Consider the following 27,538-nt stretch of genomic DNA (forward strand, 5'->3'; position numbering starts at 1 on the left):
TCTTGATCCTAATTAGCATAAGTCTGGAATGATTGGATGGGTGGGTCATTCCCACACCTGACCATCAGGATCAAACAACTGCAATTTGGGAGAAGGGGCTTGCAGGAACACACTGTAGGATTTGCTAGTAACCTGCCTGTGGCAGTAGTGAATACCTGGTACTTGAATGCTCCCAGTTCTACACTGCATCTGGCCAGTTGTGCGTTGCTATCCTGGAGGGGAAAGATAAATTGTTGCAGTAATCAGCTTGTGCCTTACTTCCCCCTCTGTGTATTGTCCTGCTGTCATTTCATGAGATTTTTCTTTTCCCTTTGAACAGTTTAAACACTTCTCCTCCTACACAGTTCCCTCTCACTTCTCCTCCCACGCAGCCCCTATCTACTGTCTCTCCCACATACATAACAAAAATAAAATATGCATTTGTAAAAACTGTAGTTCACTGTAATTCCTGCTCCATGATTTATGTTGCATACTGAGCAAGGGAGAGTATTCAGGGGTGTCGAACATCCGGCCCGTGGGCCGGATACGGCCCATCAACCTTTTTGGTCTGGCCCCTGGCGGCAGCACATGCTGCTGCGAGATCTCGCAGCGTTGTACGCTCTGGTGGCATTGTGCGTGCTGCCATGAGATCTCGTGGCAGCATGCGCTGCCGCTGGAGAGTACGATGACGCAAGATGTCACAGTGTCACACACTGCCGCCAGAGAGTACAACGCCACGAGATGTTGCAGCGTCACGCGCTGCCATGAGATCTGTGTATTCTGGCGGCAGTGCGTGGAGCGCTCTGTGCACGAGACACAGCGCTCCACAAGTGCCTAGTATTTCGATTTATGGTATGTATGGCCCACTTGAAGTACATTTAATTCAGATCTGGCCCGCCATAGCAAATGAGTGTGACTCCCCTGGTGTAGATGCTTGATGCCTATTTAAAACACATTTATGCTTGCTTTTGCAGCAGGTAGACTTGATCTTCAGCTATCCTTCCCCTGCTAGGGTACATAGGAGCTTTCAGGTTTTCTAAGGAAAACGCTGCCTTTTGTTCATGGTGAAAGCTGTAAAACGGCTCATAGAAAATAGTGACTTTTGTTGCCTAGTCACAAAACGACGGGGGGAAGGCAAATACCATTCGGTTTTGCGTCACATAAAACATTTTTCAAATTGCTACCTGTGCTGGAAATGTTTGAATCGCCTAGGGCCAAATCATCTCCCTTGGGCAAGCCCGGAATAGATGGATGTTGTGATGGGTTGCTCTTCGGGGCAGGGAATCCACCTGCCATGGATCATCAGTGCTGCTGCTTCGTTGCTAGTGTAGTGCCATCAGAGCTGGAGTAGCCTCCAGGCTACATGTTCCTCCAGCACTTCATGCAGGGCATATTTGTAGATCCATTGGCCACACCCCTCAAATGCTTCTCTGTACTGCTGTCTCTGAAGCCCTGCCGAGGAGTCTGTCCTCTTAATTCGAGGAACCACCCTATCTCTGCTGCTTTTTGGGTTGCATGTGCCCATGGAGGTGGGGCCAACAATTTTCTTTTCCTTTTTTTTTTAAAACATTAAACACGAGTACTTACCCACTAAGGAAAACACTAATTAGCTAACATAGGCTGTAACCATACAAACATGTTTTCTGTCTATGTCACAGCAGGTGGTTTATATTGCCATTGAGAAAAGCAGCGATTGAGACCAATAGCTGCTGTCCTCATGAAGGAGAAGAGTTAGCAGTAGGGTTAATGCGGGTTGACTGATAATGGGAATTACACATATTCGTCCCAATGCAATGAGATGAGAGTAAGGACTGGATGTAGTAGCAATGAAATAGAAATGGTGCAGTCCTGACTGGATTGTTTCAATCTGGGCTGGCTGTACTAGAGAATGGACTACAGGGAACAATTCTGCACTGGCAGAGATGGATCAGATGAGCGAGGAAAATAGGTCATGTGTAGCTGATAAGCAGACTGTTTTAAATTTAGTAAAGAAATGACATTTCTGTTTGTATTATACTCGAAAATAACTTTTCTTGTGAATTGTGTGCCATCCCTGGAGCCATAACTACTTTATATCTTTGCAGAGTAGGCACAGCTGTAAGCATCTGTAATGTAAGATGCCTTGTAATGCTAATGTGGGTCTCTCAGAATCTATGGTGTTGAGGGTCAGATGAGTCCCTAGATAGATAGATTTTCAGCATGTCTTAATACATTGTTTCTATAGGCTTCTGTTATCCATAGATGGAAAAAAAGATGACTGAAAAGGTTTTGTAACATTTTTAGCAGAATTTGAGGAGATATTTAAACCAAAGTCTGCAATAAAAAACTAAAAGTTGATCATGATTCAAAAAGAGTGCAAAAGGGAAGGCGTCTCTCTCCGTAGGCAAGCAGCGAGGTGGGATACATCTGTGTAACACTGGGTCATGGGCCATGTGTCTAATATGCTTGCCTGTGCACCAATGCTCCCAGGAGCACGTCAGGCAGGAGGTATAGCTAACTCCCCCAGCTGGCTGATGTGTCACAGGTGGGTGGCAGATGGCGAGCACAGACATGGCCACTTCTCAGAGGAGAGGTGAATTTTGTCCCATGGTTCAGTGTTATGCTCAGTCCTGCACAGCCATGCTTCTTTTGGAAGAGGATCCACAGTGCAGCATGTCTGCTTTCCCTTGCTGTGTCACATGGGGCAAGGTTTGGCATGTCCCGGGATTACAATCATGTAAATTAATTTTCCAACCAGGTTTGTTGGCAGATGGTAATGTGTGTTTATTTTCATGAGCTGTAAGTACTGTATTGCCCGCAAGGTGATGAATCAAGAGCAGATTGAAAGGGGCAAGAGCAGCTCACCCACTCAGCATCCCTATGCAATTAGGAGGAGATTTTTAAAGGCACAAAAGACAGGTAGGCACTCAGCTACCAGTGAAAGTTAATAGCAGTCTCTGACTCTAAAAAATCCCACCAGCATTTCTAATGCATGAAGCACCTCTGGATCAATACCATCATCAGGTTCTTTCCATCTTCCCTCATCTGGTCTCTCTCTCTCTTTATTTTGCAAGCTCTTTGGGGCAGTAAGCATTTCCTTGTGAGCACATGATTAGCGTGTAATAAATAATATTAATGATCCTTCTGAATAAGACATGTCAAATAGTATTAGTTATCACACCTGTCAGTTTTATGTCATGCAAAGCCAGCCTCCTGCAATCTCCTCTTGCCCTATGAGAGAAGCCACGATGAAATCATTAGTTGCTTCCAAAACATTCACTTTGCAGTTGCTTTAGTGAGTAGAAATTATCTTTCCAGTGACACATCGCTTGCTCTTCAGCTCCTAATGATCCAGGAGGAGTTCATATCCAGTTCAGGCAGTCTGAATTATCCAGTTCTATTATAAGATTGTCAGATAGAATTATGTCACATCTGATATATTGATGCATTTGCAGCAAGCTCTTCTCCCCTCAGTGTTCACAATCTTACTGTCGGGCTTGCAGTGAAGAGAGCAAAAAAACATGAAAATGGAAATCAAAATTTGTGCAGAAAAGTAATGGTCAGGATGAGATGGCTGCAATCCTGGGCTTTGTTAATTGCAAGATCTGACCTAGTGTGCATTTGTGGGCCTCACTGAGACAGACTCGCTAGTTAGTTCTCATTGGCTCTAAAATACATGCTAATTTGCTGAACTTGAGACTGGGGAGTATGGACTTACTCAAAGCATCCATATCGCATAGCCATAACCTTTATAGCCAACAAGAGACTCACATATGGCAGTTTTAATATAAAAATTCAACAGTTATCATTATGTCTAGACATGAACATGTGCAACTGTAGATACACAGATTGAAGTGCATTGATCACCCCAATCAGCCTAGGTTAGGAATGGTGGTTATCTTACTACTGTAGTTTTTCAAAGGTCACGGCATTATGTTGTCTGTTAATACAGGAAGATGTGAGGACTATCAGTTGGAGCTTAGAGCTGGGAGTGGGGTTGACTGGAAAACCATTCTGTTTCATGAAATAAATGAGATTTTGAAATTTGTTTCATTCCAAAACAGAATGAAAGTAAGACTTTTAAAAAATGCTTTGTGAAAAAAATATGAGTGCACATCAGAGAGAGAGAGAGAATAGCCAACAGCCCCAGTTTTTGGGTATGCTGAGAACCACATCTCCTACTGAAGTCGCTTGGGGCAGTAGGTAATGGAAACTAGGTGACTGGTGTCAAGCTTCCATAATTACATGCCAGTTCTGAAAACATGGTCCTCAGTGACTTGCCCAACGTCAAACTGTGAGCCACTGGAAGAGCTGGGAACAGAAACCAGGGTTTCAAAGTCCCAGTTAGAGCTGGTAGAAAAATGCTACTTTGTCAAAACCAAAAGGTTTCGTGGCTATGTATTGATTTTGACGACGATTTTGGAAGATCCAGGGTGGAATTTTGAGAGACTCCCCAGAGCAGCCGATAGCCTGGGGGTTAGGGCACTCCCGTCAGGCATGGGAAACCCGGGTAATGTCCCTGCTCTGAAAAAATGAGCCTTATCCTCTCTTTTCTTCTGTTTACCCAGAAGTAAGGAGGGATATTACCATGCTAGTTATGTAAGTTGAGTTAGGCCAGTGCTTGAACGTTTTTGTAAACCCACCGACAATCAGAACAGGCTAGAGATTGTATTTTTGTGTTCTCCATTTTAACACTAATTCTTGCATTCTTTTTTATTAACAAATTGATTTTGATTGAGTATTGAAAGTGAATGTATGTTAGAGATAAATAGGAAATATCTATATTAATTTAAACGTTCGTTAATAAGTAATGACCATTGCTTACTGTATAGACTATTTTTTTATTAGTGTTTAATTTTGGTAGCAGTTCATTCAATGTAAAAATACATCATCTAATCACTACATCTAGACATTTGCACCTAAATAAAGAACTAGGAATACTCTTGATCACCACACAGTCATTGGATCAAATCCATTCTAAATTAGTAATGGCACCAGCTGACGGCTATTTAGTGTCCTGTGTTCCAGCCAGATTCCAACGAACAGATGTGCACAATTCAAAACCCACCTGCAGGCCAGGGTTTGAGGCACATTGGCTGGACAGCTTGTGGAAGCTTGCACAGTTGCTGCTCGTGCCATTACTGTTGTGTGGATAATTAAATTGCTTCAGTCTCCAAGGCTGTTAATCTGTCACGATTCACAGATGTCATGTTCACATGGAAAATAACCTACTGTAATAAGAAGTGTTTCGTAGAAGTTTGGGAACAAGAAGAAAATACACTGTTGCATAAGGTTACAGGGGCAAGGAGCACTGTTTGAAATGATTACATCATCTGTCTATAAGGTGTAATTACTTGTTAAGAATGTGGGGAATTTCCCTGCCTATAAAGGAAAGTTTGCAAAAATCCAGTTTACTAATGTTACATTATTCTGAATATTCTTGCTGCTTCTGATGCCACTAGTATTTTGGTACCACACTCAGGGCACTCAGACTCCTCATGAAAGTTAGAGATGGGAAAAGTCCTGTTAGATCATGCAGCCCCTTCCCCAGCAGTGCTTCTTGTTGTTCAGTGAGAGAAAATTCTGCCTCTGAAGGGCCAGCTCATCAGAGCTTACAGACCTGCTGACTAGAGGCAGGAGCTATAACTCAAAGTTACCCAGACACGAAAAATTCAGAGAGTCATTGAAACAAGTGGTCCATAAAAAGAGAGGAGATGGGAGCAGGATGAAGAGAGAAGCAGACATGAGGATATTATTGTTTCTGGTAGCTCCCACAATGTGCTAAGAACTGTACAATCCCAGAATCATGCACGGTCCTGATCCGAAGAGGCTTCCTTCCAAAACGAGAGGATGAGGGCACAGTCAAGAGAATGAATGACAAAGAGAAGTGAGAAAATGAGAGGGCAATAGAAAGGTAACAATGCAAATGTAAGGCTGGGAAAGAAAGTGGAATAGAGAGAAGGATCTTCCCCTCCCATGTATTCTCCCCTCTCTTTTTTACATCAGAGACAGAACCTTGCCCTTGTAATTCAGAGTGAACTTTGGTGTCCCTTGGTCGTGTTGGTTGTTGCATTTTTTTGAGCTGTTCAGGTGCTATGCTGGCTCAATGGGTATTTGTCTGAAGACTTTTTCAGCTATCCAGCCTGAAGGTAACTGTCTTGTCATTGGTTTCCAGAAAGAGCATTTCAATATTTAAACCTGTTCTATCTCAGCAAAGGGCTGTGCTTTGGTAGCGTGCATGAGTTTGTTAGAATTCCTGTACCTTCCTCCTCCTATTAAATATAATCATATGTCATAGGAATACACATCATTATGTAGAATCATCATGTAACTTTCCCATGGGCAGTCTCTTCCCCTTCCACATTTAAACATAGATATGGTGAGAGAGGCTCAGAGGGTCTGTGCTGCATCCTCCTCTCTCTGTGATCAGCCATGTCTACTGGCCACGTGACTGGGATGAGGGGAGGAACATGACCCATAGGGGAGCAGTGCCCCTGGGGTTGCTAAGAAGAACTGTAGGTGTGTCTGTTGGGGCTGCAAGAGGAGATGATGGGCAGTGTCCTCCTTTGGTGTCACAGAGTGGGGCTTCTGGCCGTGTGAGTTGTTTGGTTTGCTGAACTCATAAAAAAATAGTTTGAGTGACTGAAGATGAGACAGGAAGATCTGGAACAAAAGAACCACAATTTGAAAAATCTGCTCTATTGTTCCAGGACGAAAGTGTGCAATTTTCCTTACCACTGGATTATCCCAGTAAAAAACGTCAGGCAATGTTACTGACAGCTGAAAGAAGAAACAAAAAGTAGGCTTTTGTTTTCTCTTCAGAGAAGGCAGCATGTTTCTCCTTTCCTTTGCAGCTTACCCAGGGACTCTGAGGGTTCATGTAATTGTTGCACAAACCCAAAGTAAAGGTGGCTTTGATACCACAGATTACTTGGTTGGTCTTTGCTGTATTTGAATGACCTACATATGAATCAGGTTTACACTAGCACAACAAGAAAAGACATCCGTGTTGTAATAAGCCTTTAATTTGCATAGTTCAGAGTTGGACATATTAATACACCCTCTTTGATTAAATATCTTGAAAAAAAAGTGGCTCTTTCAGTCTTAAAAGAATTTGGTCTGTCCAAGTCTAACGATTTCACCTTGCTGTATATTAATACCAGATCTGTTAGGGCTCAATCCAATGCTCACTGAAGTTAGGGAAGGGCTGACTTAAATGTGCATTGGCCCTTAAAGAATAGTGCCTGCAATTCCAGCTACAGTATTTAATTGGTATAAATTGCAACAGGACTAGATATGTAGCTATGAAAAAAATACAGATGGCTTAAAATAAGGAGGCGTTTTATGCCTGTTTCCCAATCTCAATTTAAGTTTTGTTCTTGGATTTTTGAATCATAATATTTCATTACAGTGTTGTCTCTTTTTTGGTTATCTTTCTACTCTCCCTTCGCCACAGCATGCAGAAGAGAGAGACATCTGTGTAAGCTGCAGGCTTTTCTGATTTCCATTATGTCAAATTCATTTTGGAATTAGGCATCAAAAATTGTGCAGTCAAACTCATTCTGAAGTGGGGCATCAGGATTGTGCAGTCAAACTCAGAGCAGCAGTGCTGCATATCTTACTATATAGTGTTTTCTTATAATAAGCAGTCCCATTTAATAAAAGAAAATAACCAAGTGACACCTTCAGAGCGCATTAAATTCTCTCCGCACTTACATACATACACCCACACCTACACACACTTGACTAGTTCTCAGTTCATTTGTATTTTTATTGCTCATACCTGGAATAGCATTCTAGGTTCTTAACACTTAATTAAATAAACAAATTTAAATTGGAAATTGAAAATCGATTTAACAATTTGCAATTAAAAAAAGGTACCACACAAAAATGTTGCCATACACACTTGTCGTAATAAGATCACATGAATCAAGAGGTAGGGCATGCATAACTTTCAGAAGCAAAGGTAAGAGCACCAGCTGTTTTTACACCATCATGATATCAAGCCAAAATATCCTGTTCTTTCTGACATAGAAGGGTGAGAAGTTAAATGGACGTGGCAAATACATTACTTAGTGTCTTTAATCATAGAACATTAGGGTTGGAAGGAACCTCAGGAAGTCACCTAGTCCAATCCCCTGCTCAAAGCAGGACCAACCCCAACTAAATCATCCCAGCCAGGGCTTTGTCAAGATGAGCCTTAAAAACCTCTAAGGATGGAGATTCCACCACCTCCCTACGTAACCCATTCCAATGCTTCACCACCCTCAAGTGAAAAACTTTTTCCTAATATCCAACCTAGACCTCCCCCACTGCAAGTTGAGACCATTGCTCCTAGTTCTGTCATCTTCTACCATTGAGAACAGCCTAGCTCCATCTTCCCTGGAACCACAAACTGGTTGGTGCCAGTGGACCACAAATGGAATATGACTTGCAAATGTAATGCAGCTGCAAAAAAGGCTAATATGATTCTAAACTGTATTAACAGGAGCATTGTATGTACGACACCAGGAGGTGATTGTCTTACTCAGGCTATGTCTAAACTGACGGTGGCAAAGTCGCCGCTGTCAAATTGACTTCTCTGGATCGACTGAGCTGTCAGCGAAGACCCGCTCAGTCAATCCAGAAGTCGACATACTAAAACCACCTCCTCAAGTGGTGTAGCGCTGCATCGACGGGAACGCGGTTCCCGATGGCGCAGTGCAGTGAAAATGGTGCACAGAAGAGAAGCACAGCAGTTGATGGAAGTTATGCAAGCTCTTTGTGTACCTTTCGTAACTCCCGTTGACAGCCGTTGAATCGCCGAGGTAAGTGTAGACCAAGTCTCAGCTTGACACTGCTGAGGCTCCACCTGGAGTACTGTGTCCAATTCTGAGCAATACTATTAAGGAAAGATGTGGACAAATTGGAAGGAGTCCAGAGGAGAGCACCAAAAATGATAAAAGATTTAGAAAACCTTATCTATGAGGAAAGGTTGAAAAAACCTTTTTAGTCTTGAGAAAAGATGACTGAGGGGGTGACCTCAGGCTAAGGTCTGTTATAAAGAGGACAGTGATCAATTGTTCTCCATGTCCACTGAATGTAGGACAAGGAATAATGTGCTTAATCGGCAGCAAGGAAGAGGTAGGTTAGATATTAGGAAAAACTTTCCATTTGTAAGGGAAATTAAGCTCTGAAAGAAGCTTCCAAGGGAGATCGTGGAGTCCCATCATTGGAAATGTTTAAAAACATTGGGCAAACACCTGTCAAGGATGGTCTAGGTTTACTTGGTCCTTCCACAGCACAGGGGACTGGATTTGATGATGTCTCGAAGTCATTTCCAGCCTTACCTTTCTATGATTCTATGAAAACGTCTGCATACAGGTAGGTTTGCATCAGTCTCTGAAAACGGTCAGATGTGGGTTCACTCTGTTGTACTCTGATAGGAGGTTCCACAGACAAGTATTCATCTCATTCAGTTTGTGGGCAAAGCCTGTCTTGAGCTTTAACAATGTCTTCTGAAACTTGAGATAATAAACCATGTAGCTTGGTATAATCTGTAAAGGTAGCCACCAAATCACGCTTCTCAAAAATCCCATACACTGCCCAAGTGGTCTGAAGGATATTGGAGTTAAAACTGTCTTCTAGACCCAAATTCTTCTGAGAAAAATAGGTTTTGTTGAAAACAATTTTTCTCAGGAAAAAAATAAACTTTGACAAATATTTTGCATTTTCACGTTTAAAAAAAAATTAACCAAAAGAGTTTCATTTTCAGATTTTGGGGGGGGTTTATTATTTATTTTTCCAGGAAAAAATTGATTTTTTTTCCTTTGTCAAGAAAAAAAAAACTGTGGTAGAAAAAACTAATTTCCCAACCAGCTGTAAGAAGCAACTGTATGGTTCTGTATGGAAGAACACACATAATCACCAGGCTTATGAAAATTCATACACTGACACCAACTAGGATCCTGTCAGATACAGTTTGACCTAAATTAGATGAACGTGTTCCTTGTCACAGCTGAACATTTCTTAAAGTTGTTAAATAGTTCTTTAGCATAGTCTGATCTCCTTAATCAGAAACTGCAGGTAGGGTCAACACCAACAATAATAGGAACTCATTTTTTTTATTGTTGCAAACAACTAAGTTGTTACTCAGAGTAAATCTTAGTCCTCAACGGTTTCATCATACAAATAATTATTGACCACGTGTTCTGTAGCAATTTTATTATCACCTGCTGCAAGATCAATGATAGCAAGTTAGAAACTTGTCTGTTTTCAAATATAGTACAGTCAAAGCAAAGTCATCTTAAATAGATTTCACCTGGGCTGCTGTTGATGGTTCTAGGACTACTACAGGCCTATTAGCCTGAGCAACTTCTGTGAGCCACTTCTCTAGTGAGTAGTCATGAGTCTGCTCAGAAAAGGGGCATCTCCTAACTGTGGAAGGCTGCATGGTCTCATGAACTAAGCAGGAAGTAAGGAAATCCCTGTCTTGTAATAATCTCCAGTCTGTGTAAAGCTGGCAGAGGTGGCTATGCTGCCTCCTGCACATATGCTACCACCTCCCTCTCCACCGAGCTGCACTGTCCAGCACAAGATGGGGAGGAGGCATTTCAGCGGTGGCTATGGTAGAGTGAGACTCCACAATAGCAGATGCTCTGCTGACAGAAGGTCTCCCATAAGTGGAGCAGATTGAAGCTGCACCCTGCAAGAGCAGGTTCAGTGTGTCCCAGCTGGGTTCCTGTTGAGACTCCCTCTCTGCTGTTCTCAGGCATAGTAGAGACTTGAACCTTCAAACCCTATGAAGTCAAGTTAAAAATGGCCAAGATTTTAAATGAAAGGATTTTTTTTAAAAAGTGAACTGAAGAGAGCAGAAAGCAAGGAAGGCAGCCATCTCAGGTGAACATAACACAGATCAGTGCAATGTACAGTAAAGTCTTATCAGTGGCTTATTAGCACAAAGAATCTTGGTCAATTATAAGTCGTTACATATAAATCTATTGTAATTTATGCTTTTGTCCTTGAGCATTGGTGACATGATTTCCCCCCTGCACAGCTTCCCAAGCATCAAAGCAGATTCTCTGTGGCGTTCCATCCATTATGAAGCAAGTTCAAATGGTTTGTTTTTGTTTTCACCCCTCCTGCAGGTGAATGGTATTGATCTTCGGGGTGCTACCCATGAGCAGGCTGCGGCTGCACTTAAAGGAGCAGGGCAAATCGTAACAATCGTAGCGCGATACCAGCCGGAAGGTAAGGAAACGAACCAATTTAAAGATGTGGTGAAAGAAAAATCCTTCATTGCCACCCATCCAGTAGGGTGACGGTGTGGATGACACTTTATACAACCATCTGAAATGAAAATTCAACCAACAGTTTGGTACTCAAGTAATGGCTAGTCCTTTTATTTGCTGTTTCGCTTACAGAAACATTGCAGATAACTATAAATATCTTTTTAAAATGTGAATATAATGAGATAGTGAAAAACACTAGTTTATAATTTTGTTACTAGTTTATAACTTTGTTGCCATTATTACTTATTCCATGTTCATTCCCATGGAGATGGATAGTGCAAAACCAGGTCATTAAGAAGGGATGGTAATGCTAGGAAGATCTGATGCCGTTATTTACAAGAGAAAATGAAATCAGATTAAATAAAAATGTCAAAAGGAATGAAAGCAAAACAGAAGACATATATTGTCCATCAACTGTTATATATTACAGTCGTGGTCATCTGAATGTGATAATGCTTCACTCAGAGGAGTGTGCGTATTTGGCAGGAACTGAAGATCATTCCCCCCCAGTGACCTTTAAACCCAGCCTCCCCCAGGGATTACCTGCACCTATGTCTCTGTTAAAACTGGCACTGCTTTGTTATTTTTCTGGCAAACACTTCTGGCTAAATTCAGAAGTGCTACTATGACCATGAGTGTTTGATTAGAATGAATTGTACTCTGCCAAGAATGTATGAAGGTCTCAGGTGAAACAGAACCATTTTAAAAATAGGTTCAGCCAGCCAGTTTTTTCATCGGTGCTAGTGAAATGAATTAGTACTTCCAGAGTTTATGCAGCTTGATACCTTCTTTGACTGACCCCTTACTCTCATAGAACACTGAATGGGGAAGGGACAGGTATCTTAGCCAGACAATGCAGTTTTTTAAATGGTGCCTCAAATCTGCCATTAGGCACCAAAGTAAAAGCTTTTTGCATTGATTCTTCTTTGATCTCTGGATGTAGTGCACTGCATTTCATATCGCTTTTATTCTGGAGTGGCATCTGCTACTGCCCTGTCTAAGAAGACTCCAAAAGACTTGTTAGTCAGTTATTCTGAATATAAATATAGTGCATTGGTGATGAGCTGGCCTGCTGCTAAAAGATAGCACTCTGCACTGCAGATGAGCTTGATAGCATTTGCTGTTACAGTCTCTCATTCCCTGTGCCAGCAGGGCCTGAGAACGCTGTCAAGCTAATGTGTTCAGCCTAAAATGGGTAGACAGTGTCTTACTTTGCTCCTGCAGCGATCCCTCTATCTAATTAAGGAGTGCTGTTGGGTTTCTTCCGATGTTCTTTGGCTGGAAGGATAATGTCATCTACCTTGCAAGACTTCAAGAATAGGAAAAGCAATAAAATTGGGGGGAAATAGAGATAAGAACCCTGCAGAAAAAACCAGTCGTGGTTTGGTTACCCCTGTGTGTGATGACCTGTGTGCCTGGTGGATGGAGAGGTGTCTCTTCACACTAACTGTCCTCCAAAGTGGTGCTCATTGACCCTCTTGCTGATAGTCTCAGGGATGCCGAGGGGTGACTAGACACAGAGAGTGAATTACTTCTCACCCTGAGAAAGTGCTCCCTCCATGTGAGAAGTGAGACACACTGGTGGGCCAGTTGTACTGCTGTGCTCTGCCTGTTTGGTGGCTAAACTGATTGCTTCAGTCACCAGAGCTTGTCAAGCTGCCACTTTTTACAAATATTAAATTCTCACTCAGTCCCTTTCTGACTCAGACTCCCGCCCCCCACCCAAAGTTAAAATTAAAACAGGAAAACAGGCAGTTAAGACTGATACTAATGGAAAGAGATGAAGAAAGGAGAAAAAGAGAGGAGAATTAGGAGCAAACAAAATTTCAAATATTATACTTTATTACATACATAAAATATATCTATATATATCTAGATATAGATATACATATCGATATATATATATAGATATGTATATATGATAACATACATGTAATAGCAAGGAAGAAGTGGAGAGAAACAATTGTATTACAAAAAGTTCTTGACAGAAGATTCTGAATGAAATGTATTTTTGATCCAGTTAGTTGCTGCAGTCTTGTTTATCTATCTGCTTTTATGCTACACTCATCACTGTGATATCTGAGAGTTTACAACAATCACTGGTGTTTCACTGCTTTTTTCTGTGTCACTTCTTGAGTGGTATTCAGTGCATACATTGTTTGACAAATTTCACTAGTACAGCTGAATAATTTATTTGACATACATTTTTCTGTGTTTTATCAGCTCCATAGCTTGTCTAACTCTGTTAGGTGAATATATGATTCCGACAATGCCGGAGAAATATACCAGCTAATATATTGGAATATTTTTCCTGCCATTCATGCAGTCTTAGTGCATAGCTTTCCATTGACCATAAAGACTGTCTAGCATGGACTAGCCTAGACTGCATATATAGCTGAACAAAGCCCTGTTTGTTTGGCTAGTGCAATTTTTTTTACATAAGAATTCTATTTCACAAAAGCCATGGGACATTCAAGGGCACGTGAAATAAATGGGTTTGTGCCCAGGGTTAGACCCTAAAGTCAGTATTTTTATAGGAGATTGTTGTGCTCCTTGAGGTGGTCAAAGGTATCCACTTTCAGCCCTATGCCTCTGACACCAGCAGAGGTATGCAACAATCATCCAGAAAGGCGCAGCCTGTTGTATCTTACTGCTTAAGAATTTTATTTCATTCTGGGATCCTGGTTGATGTAAACATTATAGATACAGATGTGAGATAAAGCATTCACCTCCTACAAAATTCCTAGCATCAACGGAAGCAGAAACAGGTTTAGAACAGCTGTCCAAATAACCTTGGCAGTGAATTATTTAAGGATTTATGGGTCACACAGAAGGACAGACATGTCCTAGATACATCAGTATAAATCTTTATCTTATTACTAAAGCCTCTGTGCAACTTGTTCCCTCCCCCCCTGTGTAATTTTTGCTTAATTTTTAATATGCCATACTTTAATCTTGAAGCATATTTTGGAAATGGCCTTACAAACTCTTAAGTATTCAAAAATATTTCCTGCAGGGATTTATAAACAACTTCAAAACACTTCCACTAAAACTGCTTGAGTACGTAAGTGAAATGGATTTGCAAGTTGCTTTTTACTACCTTTATAGCCCTTCATATCGAACTCTTGAGTTTTTATAGCTTCGGAGATCCAATAATGGCTGTTGGAAATGTTGATTGATACTTTTTTTATCTTTTCTAGTTTTATAGGAACATAAATATCAATTTAGACTGTTATTACTGAAGACCAAGTCGCAAGTAAAATTTCAGCTCTTGATTTTTTGGGTGGGAAGCAATAGTGCATAATGTGCCAGCTTGCTGAGCAGCCAGCTGATGATTAGCAATTAAAATAATTGGTGGAAAGTGTTAATGCTTCAAAAAGTAATATAATATAGAAAAGAGCATAAAATACATAGCTGGTTCAGTATTATAAACTGACCAGCTAACCCTATAGTTGCAGAGCGAAGGAGAAGAGGAGGTAATAGTGGTGAATGGGTTCAGAGCTCTCACTTGGTTTGCTTTAAGCATACAAACGTTTATCTGAACCTTATATGAACTCCCAAACATTTTGAGTAGGTAGAGTTGGCTGGAAATCTCATGAAAGTGGGTTCTATTGAAAGATTTCTAGTGCTTACCATCAGGCTGAATAGCTTTTCTCTTGTTATTAAGGTATTTTCACTTCTCATCTTGCCTGGAACTAGGAAATGCAGAGGCTAGCAAAAATAAAACATAATGTTTGGGTGGGTGATGAAGAGAGCATTTCCTTTCCCCAGCCCTTCTCCTCTATCTTTCTTGGTCTTTCCTACACACACATCTTTTTTTTATTTCCCTTACCTCTCTGAGACAGAAATAGACAAAGAGGTATGGGACATAGTTATGAAAGAGACCAAAGATAAAAGCAGAGATGAGGAGGGAAGAAGCAGAAGAATGAGGACAAAATTGGGGCAAAAAATAGAAGGGAAAAAAAGATGAGGTGGGCCATCTCAAACTGGCTGAAATTTTTATGGTTTATTTGCCGAAATATGCACTTTTGGTTAATCCAACTCTGTTCGCACATTTGACCTGAGAAACCGTCCAGTCTTCTCGATCGGATGCTGCCCTTAGGAATGCAGTCTTGTCTTCAGTCTTGTACTCAGAGAGGCAGTACTTGAAGAAGGAGAGGTTGCTCACCTTGTGCAGTAACTGGAGTTCCCTGAGATGTGTCCCCCTATGGATGCTCCACTACTCCTCTCCTTCCCCTCTGATTCTAGTTTCCTCTGTGGGACTTTGCAGTGGAGAAAGAACTGAGGGCAGTTCACCTGTGCGACCCTATAGCCTTGGGCATAAGTTTTGTGCCAAATGTGCCCCGGTACTGAAAATCTTCAGTTGAAGATGCAGGGAGTGCATGTGCACCTGATGCAGAGAACCCACAGGGACATACATCTAAAAGAACTCCAGTTACTACAGTACAGGTGAGTAACCTCTCCTTCATGTCCACTGAAGATAGGACAAGAAGCAGTGGGATTAATCTGCAGCAATGGAGATTTAGGTTAGATATTAGGAAAATCTTTCCAACTATAAGGTTAGTTAAGCTGTGGACTAGGTTTCGAAGGGAAGTTGAGGAATCACTATCATTGGAGGTTTTAAAGAACAGGTTGAAAAAATAGCTGTCAGGAATGGCCCTGGTTTACTTGGTCCTTCCTCAGGGCAGGGGCTGGACTTGATAACTTCCTGAGATCCCTTCCGACCCTACATTTCTGTGTCCCAGAATGACTACTGCAGCTCTAGTTCAGCTGGATATTTAAGCACCTGCCTAGCATTAAGCACAAGAGCACTCCCATTGGCATCCTGTGAGACTCATCTGCTACTCACATGGCTAAGTATTTTGCTAAATTGAAGGTAAAGAAACAAATACAAGGAATTAAAAACTTGTAGATAAAAAAGATGGGGGAGGCTACTCACTCATATTTTAGCTGTGCTTTCACATTTATAACAACACTCATGGAAACATTTTTGCTTTCCTGCACTTTTTTTTCCTGAACAGCACCTTTTCATACCCCTTTTAAAACCACTTAGTTGTCTTTGCACAAATATACAGCCAGTAAGGAGGCTTTCACCCCCCTACTGCATCATGGACACTTGGTATGTCCCGGGTAGTTATTGTAATATGAGGAACATCTTAATGGTCATGGCCATGTGCATGTTCAGTGGCTGTCTTCAAGAAGTCAGCATTCACCCACAGTTGTCCTGTTGGGAGTAAAGGAAGTAACTTTGGCATTTCAAATTCCATTGGGCAGTCTATGTTCCCATTTTAGTGGTGACGGTGGTATGCAGCATCACAATAAGGAAGGAATTAAGGTACAATTATGTGGGCAGGGTTACCGACATACAGTTTGAAAGGAAGGAGAGCTACACTTTAAATTAAATATAGACAATTCATCCTGAGGGAAGAAAATATCGGCCTCTCGTTTGGGAACATTAAGGTTATGTCTACGCAGCAACTAGACACCCGCAGCTGGCCCGTGCCAGCTGACGCAGACTCAGGGGCTCGGGCTGCAGGGCTGTTTCATTGTTGTGTAGACTTCCAGGCTTGGGCTGGAGCCTGTGCTCTGGGACCCCGTCACCTCCCAGTGTCCAAGAGCCTGGGTTCCAGGAAATCAAAACAGCAGTGGAACAGCCAGAGCTGCAAGCTTGAGTCGGCTGGCATGGGCCGACCACAGGTGACTAGTTGCTGTCTAATCATATCCTAAGAGAGAAATTCCACAATCCACCCTTAGGTTCACCCTTTATTTATCCCCATTGCAGTGTTGTAAGCAGAATTTAGTCCCAAGATTTTTGCAAAATATTCATTGTCAGTGGACTGTAAACTCTGCTGTACTGCATTGCAGTATCTCTGCAGCTGTTTCCTCACAGCAATCCCTGGGAAAATCATTAAGCCAGTCAGAAGTTTCATATGCTATAAATCTTTCAGGCAAATCAATTAACACCTTACTTTAACAGCTTGTTTGAAGGGAAAACATTTATTAATTACAACTTAATTAGACCAATTGACAATAAAGGGGCCAAAAAGTTGTTATACTGAGTAAGTTTGCACTCTATCACATTTGCATTAATTGTTAGCTGCTTGCTAGTGCAATTACAGCATTATAAACTTCTGAGAAAAGCTGAGTACATTGGGTAGTGATTGACTTTCTGAGTTTTGGTAAGAAAGGGAATCTTAGAGACTGCTATCCTCTCTGATAAAGTTGGTTTTTTATTTGCAGTTGTTAGCAGTGGTAGTTATTTGCGCTATTGCTATAGTTAAAAGCATCTTAAAATAGTGAAGCAGATAATTCCTGTTTGTAATTCCCCTTTCTTTGAAGTTGGGAGTTTATGTTAAGTATTATAACACACGCCACTTTTCTGCCTGTTCACATGTGACCTGTGTCAACTTTCATAGGAGTCTCTTCTATGTCTGAATTGTAGGGAAAACTTACGTTTTAAAAATACTAGACTACAATTCCCAAGCACCACTATTGGAATGATTTTTGGGATACTTCTTATCACACACCATTATCGCCTATATGTTACCTCCAAAATGCAAACACCTGTCTTGATGAGTCTGCTGTTTGATATAATTTTAATGCATACTCATGAATCACACATCTAGCCCTTCTGGATGCTACAGAAATAAGGTAGATATAAATTACACTGCAAATGTAAAAGGCTATATCTATACATCTGTGGCAAGCTGTCTTGATATACATTGAAATACACATACACACATTCAGGGCCTTTTCTGTAGCTGATATAAATTGGTGTACCTCCATTGACTTTCATGGAGTTACTCTAATTTATGCTCTCTGAGGATCTGGGCCCTCAGAATCTTGGTGCCCCTCTGTGCATGTCTACTCAGAGAATCCAGAGTACAAAGACTGTGTCTCATGCATATACTTTTAAGCTGTATATTACATGTGTGCACTTGTGTGTGTGTGTGTGTGTGTGTGTGTGTGTGTGTGTGTGTGTGGAAAAAGAGTATATATGGGCACATGCATGCCTGTATATAGGTAGGGAGGCATAAACACCCCTTCTTTGTCCTCAGTGTCATATGGCTGGCTGGAGAATGCCAGCATTTTAAGAGTTAGTAACAGTAAAAATGTTTAGAATCATTTTTAACTGATTGCCTGGCTGCTGGAGCTGAGTGGGAGATTGTCACTGGCTGAAAAATCCAATGTATTTTTGATTAGGAGAGCAATTTAGAAAGAGAGGATGATAGATAGAGAAGAGAAAAGCAGGTTCCAAGCATTATAGTGGGACATTGGTGCATATACTGAGAAAGCAAGATGTTCTGAATTAAAGTTGAATTTCCGTTCTATTGAGACTTTCCTGCAGAAATGCTCTTGAATCTGTAGTATAATAAAAATCAGAAACATGCGCTTCAGATCTTCCCTGCAAGTCTAGGACACATTCAGGTTAATACTGTAGTAAGAAATAGACTTATTCATGGAATAATTTAAGGGGCCATTCACCGAAAAATGTCTATAGAAACTTTACAAAGTACAAAGAAAGCAACTCCAGTGAGAAATGTGGACCATGATATTAAAGGATGTAATGAGGGGGACTTCAGAATGTAGTAGTTATTCTCCACTTCTGGGGAATTCTGCTGCTGAGGAAATTCAGAGGCAAGTATTCGGGAGTGTGACAGGTGCCAAGCTAACCTTATTAACTAGCAAAGGAGACATTATGCATTGTCAAAGCCCAGTGCTGGTTTGAATGTGGTAATCCCAGTGAAGTCAATACAAGCGCTGCATGCAGCTTTTCAAAACTGCTAAGCTCATAGACTCATAGACTATAGGGTCAGAATGGACCATTATGATCATCTAGTCTGACCTCTTGTACAGTGTAGGCCACAGAACGTTGCCCACCCACTCCTGTAATAGGCCCATAACTTCTATCTGAGTTACTGAAGTCCTCAAATCTTGCTCTAAAGACTTCAAGTTACAGAGAATCCACCATTTACTTTAGTTCAAACCAGCAAGTGACCTGTGCCCCATGCTGAAGAGGAAGGCAAAAAGCCTCTAGGGTCTCTGCCAGTTTGACCTGGGGAAAATTCCTGCCTGATCCCAAATATGGTGATCAGTTAGACCCTGAACATTTGGGCAAGACCCATGAACCAGACATCTAGGAAAGAATTTGCTGTGGTAACTCAAAGCCCTCCCCATCTAGGGTCCTATCTCCAGTCACTGGAAATACTTGCTGCTATTAGTCACAAATGTGCCATATGCCATTATATACATATCAACATCAGTCTTCAAGAAAGTTAGGGTTTTTTTTTTTGCCCCTACTACTCCTCTTGGAAGGCTGTTTCAGAACTGCAGTCCTCTGATAGTTAAAAACTTTCATCTAATTTCAAGCTTTAGCTTGTTGATGGCCTGTTTATATCCATTTGTCTTTTGCCAGCATTGGCCCTTAATTTAAATAAGTCATCTCCCTCACTGGTACTTATCCCTTTAATATATTTATAGAGAGCAATCATATCTCCTCTCACCCCTTGTTTTGTTACACTGATCAAGTCAAATACCTGGTGTCTCCTCTTATAAGGTAGGTTCTTCATTCTTCTGACAATCCTAGTAGCCCTTTTCACATTTGTTCCAGTTTGAATTCATCTTTTTTAAACATGGAAGACCAGAATTGTACACAGTATTCCAAATGAGGTCTCATCAATGCCTTGTACAAGGTAATAACACTTCCCTATCTGTACTGGAAATAACTTGCCTGATTGCATTAGCCTTTTTTGTGACTGTGCATCCCTTTTGTAACTCATAGTCATTCTGTGATCGACTGATACATCCAGGTCTTTCTCCTCTTTTATCATGTCGAACTGATAAATCCCCAGATTACAGCAAAAAGTATTGTTAGTGCATAACCTTGCACTGTGCATTATTCAATTTCATCCCGTTTCTATTATTCCAGTTTTCAAGGTCATCCATATCTTCTTGTATGATATTCAGGTCCTCCTTGTATTGGCAGTATCTCCCAACATTGTGTTAACTACAAATGTGATTAGTATACTTCCACTTTTTGTGCCAAGGTCATTAATGAAAATGTTAAATAAGATTGCTCTCAAGATCGGTCCTTGAGGAAATCCATTAGTACCTTCTCTCCAGCCTGACAGTTCACCTTTCAGCCTGACCCATTGTAGGCTCCCCTTTAACTAGTTCCTTACCCACCTTTTAATTCTCGTATTAATCCCCATCTTCTCCACTTTAACTAATAATTTCCCATGTGAAAATGTATCAAGTTCTTTACTGAAGTCCAACTAGGTAGATTAGATCTTCATTTCCTTTGTCTAGAAAATGAGTTATCTTCTCAAAGAAAGAGATCAGGTTGGTATGGCATGGTCTACCATTAGTAAAACCATGTTGTATTTTGTCCCAGTTACTCTTTACCTCTGTGTCTTTAATTATTCTCTCTTTCAAAACGTGTCCTAAGACCTTGCATTCAGTTGAGGTCAAACTAATGGACCTGTAGTTTCCAGAATCACTTTTTTTATTTTTTCCTTTTCTTAAATATCGGTACTATAGCTGCAACTCTCCAGTCATCGGGTATGACTTCAAGTTTACAGATTCATCAAAAATCCATGTGATTAGCCTTGCACTTTCATGTGCCATTTCCTTTAATAATCTGAAATGGAGATTATCTAGGTCCGCTGATTTAGTCCCATTAAGCTGTTTGAGTTTGCCTTCCATGTTGGATGTGGTAATTTTTACTTCCTTATCTTTATTCCCATTAGCCACCCTATCACTGTCTGCAAGCTCCCTCTTAAAAACTGAGGCAAATATTTGTTTAGGTGTTGGACCGTATCTAGATTAGACATCCCACCTGGTCCCAGTCCCCCAGCCCTCTGCATTTTAAGCAGACAGTTTCTGTTTTCTTCTTACTGCCTGCGCACTAGTTATCGGAGCATTGATAGCACAGCAGAGACAATCTCTCTGTTCTCAGTTCTGGTGCCTCTTGCCACAGCAGCTTCTGGCTGCCAGGAGGAGCTGTTGCAGGGGAAAGTCCTGCTCAGCCCTTATAGCCATGTGAATGGAGCATACTCTTTAACTCTGTGAGGTTGGTGCATATGCCTTTTGCTTGCATGTAGAAGTTGTGTGGGGAATGGAGCATGCTCAATTTTAAGATTGCAATCTTCTAAGAATTTAGCTGTCAAACTCTAAGAAGTCTTTACTGATCATGCGTGAGCTGGTACATAACTTGGGCCAAATTGGGGCAAATTTACACAGGATCTGCAAAAGCCATGTTCATGACATCAAGGTGCTTCCCCATCAAATTTCAAGAGCTCCTAGTGCATCTGTTTTGGCTCATCTAACAACTGTCACATGGTACAAGTTTTGAGATTGAGCATATCTCTAGAGCATAAACATAAGACTATAAAGTAGCCTCTTAAACATTGATGTCATATTTTAGATCTGGATATCTTCATCTAGCAAATCTCATTACTATAATAGTTACTATAATAGCTGCTCCTACAATAATTGCTTCTTTGTGTACCATCGTTGTCTGTCATTAACTTCACTTTTTTTATTCTGCAAATACGCTCTTTGGCTATTCTTACAGTTACTCAGAGAAATAAGAGTAAAGTTTAGGTTCAGCTGTCATTACTAACTCTTTATCACCTAAAGAATCGTTGCCAAAGTGCAATCTGTCATGTCAAATTAAAAAAACCTGGGTTTTTTTTTAGTGGAAAAAACCTTTGCATGATGGGTCATTGCATTTACAGACCTATGATTTCTTCAGCTCCAGCTTCTCTCTCCATCTTGAGTCACCACATTAATGCCAAAGATAGCAATTCAGGTAAAAGCTTTGAAAAGCGTAAATGGAATAAACAATCTAAAAATAAATTTAACATTGCAGTGCCAAGAAGTGGGATTAAAGTCCGTAAAAGGTATATTATAATTGTATTTGTATGAGTTAAACCTCTATAAATGTGTTATAGAGTCTAAGGCCGGAAGGGACTACCAGACCATCTAACCTAATCTCCTGCACATCACAGGCCACTAAACCCTGCCAGTTATTCCTGCAATGAGCCCAATAACCTGGAGTAGACTAAAGTATTACAGCCTTACAGCAAATAACCTATTGTGTGCTACAGGCAGAGATCCATGAGACACTGGCAATGGCAGGGAAATGATTTGGTGAGAGAGACCCCGAAAAACAGCCAGTTATGTTGTACAATATATTTTCTTTTAGATGCGGCAATATCTATTGAATGTAATTACTTTCCTCTGTGGCTGTATGTTGAGGATGGCTCAAAGATACTAAAGTCAACAATTTCAAACCTAGATACCTAAAGTTAATCTTCTAAATCCAGTTAAGCGCCTAAATAAAAATGGCCTGATTTTCAAAGCTACTGAGCTTCAGTGGTTGATGTATTCTTTGGAAAGTCAGATAGTTGTATTTAGATAACTAACTATGGATTTAGGTGCCTACTGTCAGAAACCCAGGTCTGAAAATATTAACCTTAGACATCTGTAAGTATTTTCCCTGAGATTTGCAAGGAAAAGTTGTGGTTTTAAAAACCTCATGCCTTCTGTATATAACACTTTTCTTCTTTAAAACATACATGCACAAAATAATCCTGAATGGGTTTTCTAAATATTGGTTCTAATTGTCGTTTCAGTGTGGCATGCTGCATAAATATATTTAAATAATTGAATATACTATATGTAAGTACCAGCTGGTGGCTTACTTTGTTTTACATGGCATCTGTAGCTTTGTATAAGAGAATTGTATAAGAAAATATTTATAAGAATGAAACTTTGATTTATTCTCTAAGAGCATTTCCAGGTGCTAAATTGGAACACCAGAAGCCATTAGAAAATATGGACAGATGCATTAGAAAATATGGGAGAGAGAGATTAAAAAAGAAAAGTCTATTGGCAAAACTGAGATCCATGATCGGATTTCAAAACACTATTTCATGTAACTCTCAAATGGACATGGCAAAGTCAAAGAGCTCATCTCCATTTGAATTGTTAGATACATTTGCTGCTTAGCCAACCAATTATTTTTCCTTGAAGGGGCTAAATTTTCAGAAAGTGCTGGCCCACCTCTCCTCTGAAAATCTGGCCTCTTTAATATGTCTCAAGAGGAGCACCCAAAAATGAGGCCCCAAAATCACTAGTCACTTTGTAAAATCTTGCTCTTTATCAGTACGTGAATGCTGATAGTCCAGGATTAGGAAGATGTGTGTATGTCTTGGTATGCTGGAATCAACAAGGGCTCTGAGCCTCTTTCAACTGAAGTCAATGACAAAGCACCTATCAACTACAATGAGAGCAGTATTAGCCCCAAAACACACATATGTATTCTAAAATTTAGATTGCTTACTATAATGGTAATACATTATGCCATGAACAGTATTTTACTACTAAAGATACGTGCTGCTGTTTGTTGAAAATCTAGCACATCTATCCTCAAGGTATACTTAGACCCATAGCTTTGTAAATTGTTTTGCTTATAGACCTGTTTCCAAATTGTGTCTCAGAAGTGGCTTCACATGTTTGTCATTCTAGTAGTGAGTTCAAGAGCAGTGTAAAATTATGAGGATAGAAGATAGAGAAACAGCATAGTCTAATGGACAGAGCATGGGATCGGGAACAAGAACTCCTGAGTTCTAATCGTGACTTTGTCACCGACTCTTTGCATGATTTTACATAATTCATTGTAAACTCTCTTTCTGTTTTCCTCTCTAAATGTAGCAATAATACTTGATTTCTGACCTCACAGAAGGAGGATTAGTGAGGTGAGGATTAGTTATTGTTTCTGCTTTGAAAGTTTAAAGACCTATATATGACCTATGCTTACTACTATTTATTCTGCAGGCTTTGGAGGATGGTGTATTTTGATGGAACTTTCAGTGTTTATGTGTATCAATTGCAGTGAAAATTTCATCACAGTTTTATAACTGCATGAAGGAAATGTAATGTTAGGAGTCAGCCGGCATGGGAATAAAGTATTGTTTCACTAATGTCATAACTTGGGAGACTTTATATTTTACATTAAATTGTAAGATCCTAAATAGAATTAGAATTACTTATAGCATGATGAGAAAAGCTGATTGTGAAAATCTGGGGAATCTGTCTATGTATAACTTATGAAATCTGGTTAATTTCAGGAAATTGCTGTATTATTGAATGCCTCAATGTGTAGTGAGTCAGCCGTGGGTTGATGAGGTTCCTGACATCTAGCATCTACCCTATCTGGAAGAAGCTACAGATTAAACAAAAGAAGGTGTCAACCTTAACAATTATGCTCTGGCAGGGCAATGGGTATGCCAAGAAGAATGCCTGATCTGGAAACCTAGTTCAGCCAATTGTATCTGCAGGGAGGGGGAGGGGAGAGTGGAAAAGCTCTAAATATGAAAACAAAGGGCTCAAGGTATCAGAGCAGGGGGTTAAAAAGGGGAACAAAGGCCAAAGGCTTTTGGAGGAAGAAGGGTGTTTTTTGATTGTTTAACTTCCAAAGTCTGATGAAGCTCTCTGGAGGGGAGAGAAAGAGAGAGAGAGAGAACATGCAACTCCATGAACCAGAGGAGAAACCATGATGAGAGAGGTCCAGGAGAGGGAACTTGGACTCCTTAAAAGGACAGTCCAGACTGGTGAGGAAATGGAGGCAGGGATGGCATACAGGGTTTTTTTTACTGTTTTACCTAGACCTGTAATATTGCTAAGGCTGTCTAAAGTAAAGTATAATTGTGTTAGAAACCTATCCAAAGTCTATGTCCATTCTTTCAACTCTCATGTCCCTGGAGAGGTGAACTGTAAACCATACTGCTCAGAAGGTGGGAGCTCTGGGAAAGGGTATGCTTAAATTCTGAGGTGTCTTGAGGGTCAGCACTGATTCTGGGGACCCAGTCCAGCTGGACCATGAGGTCCCATTTCCATGAATGGATAACAGACAGCCTTTGCCCAGGACACGTACCAGAGAGGTCAAGGAAAGAGACCGTGCTGGGGAGCCTATCCAGGAAAAGGAAAGCTTAAGAGCAGTCCAGTGTGGTGGGACTGAAACACAGCCTGGTTAGTGTCCTGCAGGGGGAGTTTGAGTAGGAAAATGCCAGCTATTTAGGGCTTGCTAACTGTGTTGCACTAATATTGTTTAAATATTCATTATCAATGGTTTATTTCAGCAACATTAGACAAAACGATATTGTGACACGATTAGCACCTTCTTCGGTTGTCTGGGGATTAGCTTCAAACCGACGCCCGTGTCCCCAGTTTGTGCACCGTCACTCTTCCTCCCAGTTCGCAGGTGGCTCTTCCGGCATCTGTTAGGGCCCACAGCGTCGTCTTTGTGACTCGGCCCTCTGGCCAAGCCACGATCCACATTCCTCCCTTCCGAGGAAAGTTTGGCTCCTCAAGAGTCCAGCCACTTTCCCTGGAGAACTGGTATAAATGACTTTATGAATGAGGTAATGGTGCTAGGAATGAAGCAAAGTGACTGCACTGCTAACATCCATTTAGGTCAAGATCGTTGCTTGTCTGTGCAGAGGAATATGGTTCTGTAAGGCATCTGTATGTGCAAGTGGGTACAGAATGGGTAGGAGGAAGCAGGGATTGGCAGAACCTGGACTCCACCTTCCATTTTACTGGCCAGTGAAGCTAAAGGTGAAGTCATCTGAAGGACTGGTCAAAAATTTTCAGTCAAACCTATTTTTCAGTGGAAAAAATTGGTTCTTGTACATGAGTATTAACTCCAATAATTTAATTGGACTGTGGATATCAAATTCTCTTTACTTTCAGAGGGTTTCCCCACAATTATCCACCTTAAATCTCCACTGCTCTACTTGAGGAGGGATGTATACAGCTCTTTTTGAAGCCTTTCAATGAACTTCCTGGGTCAGCCAGAAAGTCACTGAAAAATAACAAGGTGCCTCTCAGCTTTCTTTTCTCCTTCTGGAATTGAGTTGCTGCCCCTCATAGTAATTCAAACTCTTGCCAGCCAAGGGGTTGAGCTGAGAGATTGAGTTTGGGATGATGCATTGAGCTACTGTTAGACCGCAAATTTGGTTTAATATGTATTGATAGTAATTGAAGTGCAGGTAGAAACAATGATTACTCATTGCTGTGTATACTTACAGTTTATTCTTTCTCAAGCCTTCTTAAATTGTTTCCTAATTTGCAGGCTCAATATTGTTTAAATCACATATAACAAGTACAGTAAATAAAAGTACAGTTACTGAACAATCTACTTTCTACCATATAAAGTGTTTTATGGGTGCAAAAGCAGATTTATAAAAATTCTGGGTGTGAGATTAAAGCTATAATAAAGTGGAAACCAAATATGAGCTCCCACAGAGTTATAGAATTTCCGATTAATTTCTAGCTAACAACAAAAAAATAGTGGATACTGTAAAAGAAGCCTGATAATTTCTGTTTTTCTGTTGCTTAAATGTACCTTGCTTATTAGATTAGATTCCTAATTTGTACAAAAAAGAATAATGTTCAATTTCCTGTACATGTATCTGGTGCAGAAAATATATCATGGCAATTTAACTAAGGCCACAATCCTGCAAACATTTACACATATGAATAACTTTATATATGTAAGTGATATCATCCTGTAAACTGATTCTTATTGGAAGGGAGGGTTCTGCATGGATTTTTTCAAGTCCTATGAGGTGTGTTCCTGTATTTTCCTTTACTCTCCAACAGAAGGATTTTCAATAAAAAAGTTATCTTTAGTGGCAGTGTCAACAGGAGAGGGATAGTTCCTCTTGTGGTTAAAGCAGGAGATTAGCAAGCCGGTAACATGGGTTCTGTTACTGTTTCTTGTCTATTTTTGCACTTCTTGTCTTACCTTTTCTTGTCTGTTTCCTTTAAATTCTTATACTGTCATGGTAGCTCAGCAGCACTTCTGCTTTCTGCATCAGTTCTGCCACTAAAATAAGGCTAGGCAGCTATGGGCCCGATTCTGGAAATACTCATGACCAAGTTTAGTGCATGCTGCCGCAACCGCTTTGATTTTACTTCAAGTTAGGGGACACATGGAATGGTTGTAAGCATTCCATGGTCATGTGTGCAGGATAGGAACCTGTATAAATCCAATTAAAATAAATATTAAAACAGCATTTAATTACTTATTGCTTTTAAAGTTTGTTTATACTTTCAAGAATTGAAAAAAAATAGGGTAAAATCATGCCTAAATGACTTTCTATGAGGTGTTTGCTCTTAAGTGCCTTATAAGTCTCTTTGGATACTGGATTTAGGCCCCCAGGTTACTTAGGTGCTTTTGTTACTTAAGTGATTTTTTTGCTCATTCACAAGTACATTCCGTGGATTGTGTAGGCAAT

At 40.5% G+C, this 27,538-nt stretch overlaps 1 protein-coding gene across 3 annotated transcripts in view; it reads left to right on the forward strand.

Annotated features, from left to right (window-relative positions):
• LOC137166958 (disks large homolog 2-like) overlaps positions 1-27,538 on the forward strand; it is a 623,160-nt gene that overhangs the window by 332,802 nt on the left and 262,820 nt on the right. For all 3 annotated transcript variants that reach the window (XM_067568887.1, XM_067568895.1, XM_067568902.1), the window contains one exon: positions 11,085-11,187. In XM_067568887.1, the coding sequence (XP_067424988.1) occupies positions 11,085-11,187 (103 nt within the window). The remainder of the gene's footprint in view (positions 1-11,084; positions 11,188-27,538) is intronic.

Source organism: Emydura macquarii, unplaced genomic scaffold, assembly GCF_026122565.2.
Source record: "Emydura macquarii macquarii isolate MOO-44397 ecotype Brisbane River unplaced genomic scaffold, CSIRO-AGI_Emac_v2 contig_318, whole genome shotgun sequence".
NCBI classification, from domain to species: domain Eukaryota; kingdom Metazoa; phylum Chordata; order Testudines; family Chelidae; genus Emydura; species Emydura macquarii.